General features: G+C 47.0%; 1 protein-coding gene across 1 annotated transcript; it reads left to right on the top strand.

The window, feature by feature from the left end:
- The first annotated feature begins 240 nt into the window (after positions 1-240).
- On the top strand, positions 241-4,708 carry LOC308408856 (uncharacterized protein). The gene is made up of 3 exons (XM_080901260.1): positions 241-1,274; positions 2,362-2,513; positions 3,218-4,708. The coding sequence occupies exons 1-3, from the start codon at positions 378-380 to the stop codon at positions 4,635-4,637; spliced, it is 2,469 nt and encodes an 822-aa protein (XP_080757386.1). The 5' UTR covers positions 241-377; the 3' UTR covers positions 4,638-4,708.
- The last annotated feature ends 567 nt before the right edge of the window (positions 4,709-5,275 follow it).

The following is a 5,275-nucleotide window of genomic DNA, read 5'->3' as shown; positions in this document are numbered from 1 at the left end:
TAATCTGTAAGTAAGCAATGTCTAACTTCACTTTCTGTAAGATTTGTTACTTTCATGTTACTTAAAAGGTTATTTGAACGTATAAGGAAAGATGTTAGTGATGAATGTAAAGCATAAGGAAAGCTATGTTGCTAACTTCTGTTTTGTTTACAAAATATGTTGATACTGATGCTTATGTATTATTTTACTGTATGTTCACAGTCTTACAAATTAAAAGAGGAAAAAACGGTCCGTTAAAGACACAAAGACAAAGTGATGTGTCCTGTCGTTCCTGGAACCATCTCCTCTTATGTTAAGCTCGCTGCATAGGGTGAATAGCCATACATTCACCTGAGGGCAGCAGAGTAAGAAGATTATCTACCTATCAAGCACCCAAGATGTCTCAGCCTGAAGCGTCACCGCCTCTCTCCCAGATGGTGGTCCGGTCAGAGTGCCACTCACGCTCTTCACGCTCTTCACGCTCTTCACGTCGTTCATCGGCCAGTCAAGCTGCAGCCCGAGCCAGAGCAGAAGCAGAAGCCGCCCGCACTAGAGCACAGTACGCCAAACGCCAGATCGACATGGAGGTTGAGAAGGCACGCATCGAGGCAACACTAAACGCTCTAAAGAAGGAGGGTGAGGCTGAAGCAGCGCTCGCCGCAGCTCATGTCCTGGAAGCGGCAGCCGATGAGGAGCATGACGCTGTTGACCTCACAGAACAAGGAGTCTCCTCTAAAACACCTCCTTCCATCAGACGCGCTCAAGATTATGTGAACGCTCACTTCGCTAACCGCAGCTTGGTAGTTAATGAAGACGGAAAGCCTGATACAGGACAACTGGTTGGTAATAACAACGCTCAGCATCTACGTCAGAGTCAACCACCAGTTGCCTCCTCTCCAGGTGAACATCTCACTGATTTTGTAGATCAGGAGCAACCAAATTCCCCTCCTATAAACAGAAAAACTGACATTGCAACCCAGCCTAAACCTTCATTGCCTCCAAAGACTGAACTCTCAGATTTCACAGCCTATCTAGCACGCCGTGATCTGCTGACAGCGGGATTCAAGGTTTTTGACAACCGTCCTGAGTCTTACTTGTCCTGGAAGTCCATTTTCCGCAACGCCATAGAAGGCCTCAACCTCAAGTTCAGCGAAGAGCTTGACCTTCTCACCAAGTGGCTCAGCGGGGAGTCACTACAACATGCGCTGAGGATCAGGGCGGTCCATGTGAACAACCCACACGCAGGTCTTCAACGTTTGTGGCAACGTCTGGACAAAAGTTTTGGTTCTCCAGAGGTAGTCGAAGCAGCACTTTTCCAACGCTTACAGTCTTTTCCAAAAATATCTAATAAGGACACTCACTTATTGCAGGAGCTTGCAGATCTCCTGTTGGAGTTAGAATATGCACAAAGTGAAAATTATCTACCCGGCCTTAGCTTTCTGGACACCCCAAGGGGGATAAACCCGATAGTGGAAAAGCTCCCCTACGGACTCCAGGAGTCCTGGGTGAAACAGGGGACAAAATACAAAAGGGACAACGGTGCAGTTTACCCACCTTTCTCATATTTTGTTCAGTTTATAAATGATTATGCAGAAATGAAAACAGATCCTAGCTTTATGTTACAAAGTTCAAACATAGTAGCTCCAAAACCTGATAAGCCATTGTTGAAACCAACTAAATACAGAGGTGCGGTTGCAGTGAACAGAACAGATATTAGTCAAACAAATGTCACAGCTCGAACGTCAGTTCTCAACCCAGACAGACAATGTCCTATTCACCACAAGCCCCATTCACTTGCTAAATGCAGGGGTTTTAGGTCAAAAACACTAGATGAAAGGAAAAGCATCCTCAAAGAACATGCTATTTGTCATAAGTGTTGTTCTTCCACAGGTCACCGAGCTAACGATTGCAAAGCCATTATCCAATGCTCAGAATGTAATAGTGACGCTCATGTGTCTGCCATGCATGCTGGTCCACCTCTGTGGGCAACCAAGGACTCTAACCTCCTGCCTCAAAGCCACGGCGGGGAGTCTGATCCTTCAAGCCCTGTAACCACAACTGCTTGCACAGAGGTGTGTGGCCCAGGTCTAAAAGGCAAATCCTGCTCTAAGATTTGTTTAGTCGACGTGTATCCCCGCACAAATCCTGAAGAGAAAAAGAGGATGTACGCCATGTTGGATGATCAAAGCAACTCATCCTTAGCCAGGTCTGCTTTCTTCGACATGTTTAATGTAAAAGGCGCTATGCTCCCATACACCATGAAAACATGTGCAGGTTTGTCAGAGGCTGGAGGACGCAGAGCAACTAATTTCATTATTCAGGATGTAAATGGGGAAGTGTCCATGGTGCTGCCCACACTAACAGAATGTGATCACATTCCAGATAATAGAGATGAGATACCCACCAAGGAGGCTGTGTCGGCTCACCCTCATCTACACGCACTCGCTTCACAGATCCCTCCTCTGGACCCAGCCGCGGACATTCTCCTCCTCTTGGGCCGGGACATCATCCAAGCTCACAAGGTTCGCAGTCAGGTAAATGGTCCAAACAGTGCACCTTATGCCCAACACCTCGATCTGGGATGGGTGGTTGTAGGCGATGTCTGCCTCTCAGGTGCCCACAAACCCACAGTAAACTCTTTCAAGACAGACATTCTGAATAACGGGCGCCCTACCTCCCTTAGCCCCTGTGCAAGCAAAATCTATATAAAAGACAAATACACAGAAAGCTGTCCTAAATTCGAGAAGACACAAGCAGAAGTAGGCAGACACATTTTCCAGCAAACAGCAGATGATGACAAAACGGCTCTTTCAGTAGAAGATGCATTATTCCTGGAAATTATGCACAGAGACTTTACTAAAGATGAGGCGAACAATTGGGTAGCTCCACTCCCATTCCGCTCCCCCAGACAGCGTTTACCCAACAATAGGGACCAAGCCCTCAGTCGCTTAATGACGCTCCGCAAAACACTGAAAAAGAAACCTGAAATGAAAGAACATTACATTGAGTTTTTAGACAAAACTTTCAGTAAGGACCACGCTGAACCAGCTCCAGCTTTAGCTCCAGAACAAGAATGCTGGTATCTCCCTAGTTTTGGCATTTATCACCCTCAGAAGCCAGGAAAAATTAGGGTGGTTTTTGATTCAAGTGCGCAATACAACAATGTTTCTCTCAATGAGGTGCTACTAAAAGGGCCAGATCTCAATAATACTCTTGTGGGAGTTCTGATGCGTTTCAGGTCTGACCCATACGCAGTCATGGCCGACGTGGAGCAAATGTTTTACAATTTTGTTGTCAGAGAAGACCACCGCAACTACCTTCGCTTCTTGTGGTTCAAAAACCATGATCTGGATGGAGAAGTACAGGAATTCAGGATGAGAGTCCACGTGTTCGGGAACTGCCCCTCCCCATCAGTGGCCATTTATGGACTGAAACGAACAGCGATGGAGGGAGAAAAAGAACACGGCAATGATGTAAGAGAGTTCATTGAACGCCACTTTTATGTGGATGATGGACTAAAATCATTTCCTTCCACTGATGAGGCCATCAACATTCTCTGTGGGGCTCAGAAGATGCTGGCTCAGTGTAACATACGCCTACATAAAATCTCATCCAACTGTCCTACCATCACAAACGCTTTTCCAAGTGAGGACCTTGCAGCTGACATGCAGGGCCTTGACCTTGGGCAGACACCCATGCAGAGAAGCTTGGGCTTGGGCTGGGACCTGTCTACAGACTTGTTCAGGTTCCAAATAACCGTCAATGAGAAGCCCTTTACCAAGCGTGGAGTATTGTCAGTCTTTAATAGTGTGTATGACCCACTCGGCTTTGCTGTCCCTGTCATTGTAGAGGGCAGGGTCATACTCAGAGACATTTCCACTGACATTTGTGAATGGGACACTGAACTCCCTAAAGACAAATTACAACAGTGGCAACAGTGGAAACACTCCCTCAAACATCTACAACAACTTGAGATTCCCAGAATGTTCACCTCAATACCACTCTCTGCAGCAGTAACTAAGGAAATCCATGTTTTCTGCGATGCCTCTACCAAGGCAGTGGCCGCTGTTGCCTACCTTAAACTCACAGACAGAGATGGTCATAATGAGGTGGGCTTCCTTCTCGGCAAGGCACGGCTTGCCCCAAGACCAGACATCACCATACCCAGACTTGAGCTCTGTGCAGCGGTCCTGGCTGTCGAGGTGGCAGAGTTGGTCGTGGACGAGCTGGACGTCGCAGTTGATCAGGTGAGCTTCTATTCAGACTCCAAAGTAGTCCTTGGTTACATCTTCAACACAAAGAGGCGTTTTTACATCTACGTGCACAACAGAGTGGAACGCATCAGGCGATCCACACAAGCTCACCAGTGGCATTATGTGCCCACTCACTTAAATCCGGCTGATCATGCCACGCGCGCATTACCTGCTGAGCAGCTTTCTACCTCCACATGGCTCAGTGGACCTGCTTTTCTTACCAAGTCAGAAATAGGTCAATCTCAGGCAGAGTCGTTTGATCTTGTAGACCCAGAGACTGACAACGAACTGCGTCATGAGGTAACTACTTGTGTTACCACTCTTGCAAAGGATGTTCTCAGTAGTGCCAGATTCGAAAGGTTTTCTAGTTGGAATGTACTACTGAAGGCTATATCTAGACTCTGACACATTGTTCAGTCCTTTAAGCAGAACATAGAAGGCACCTGTCAGGGCTGGCACAGCTGTAGTGAGCATTTAACCGAAAAGCAGCTCGATCAAGCTAAGATCATTATCATTCGCACTGTCCAAAGAGAAATCTATGCAGAAGACATAAGACAGCTTGAAAAGAGTATGCCCCTCAAAAGTTCAAGCCCACTTAGCAAACTGAAACCCATTTCTTGACACAAATGGAATCCTCAGAGTGGGTGGGAGACTAAGACGAGCACAGTTGACTTCGGATGAAACAAATCCTATCCTCATCCCTGCCAAACACCACCTTGCCCAGCTCATTATAAGACACTTCCATGTGAAAGTATGCCATCAGGGCAGACATTTTACTGAAGGAGCAGTCAGAGCTGCAGGCTTTTGGATTGTGGGAGGAAAAAGAGCAATAAGCAAAATGATATTCAGCTGCGTGACATGTCGAAAACTAAGAGGCAGACAGCAGGAACAGATTATGGCTGAGCTACCAGAGGATAGGCTGTCCACTGACCCTCCGTTCACACACGTAGGGCTTGATGTGTTCGGGCCCTGGTCTGTCACTGTCAGAAAAACGCGTGGTGGGCAAGCGGATGCAAAGCGATGGGCAGTCATATACGTGCATG

Source organism: Rhamphochromis sp. 'chilingali' (assembly GCF_963969265.1).
Source record: "Rhamphochromis sp. 'chilingali' genome assembly, chromosome: 13".
Taxonomy (NCBI): Eukaryota; Metazoa; Chordata; class Actinopteri; order Cichliformes; family Cichlidae; genus Rhamphochromis; species Rhamphochromis sp. 'chilingali'.
This window is presented reverse-complemented; position numbering and strand designations above follow the sequence as displayed.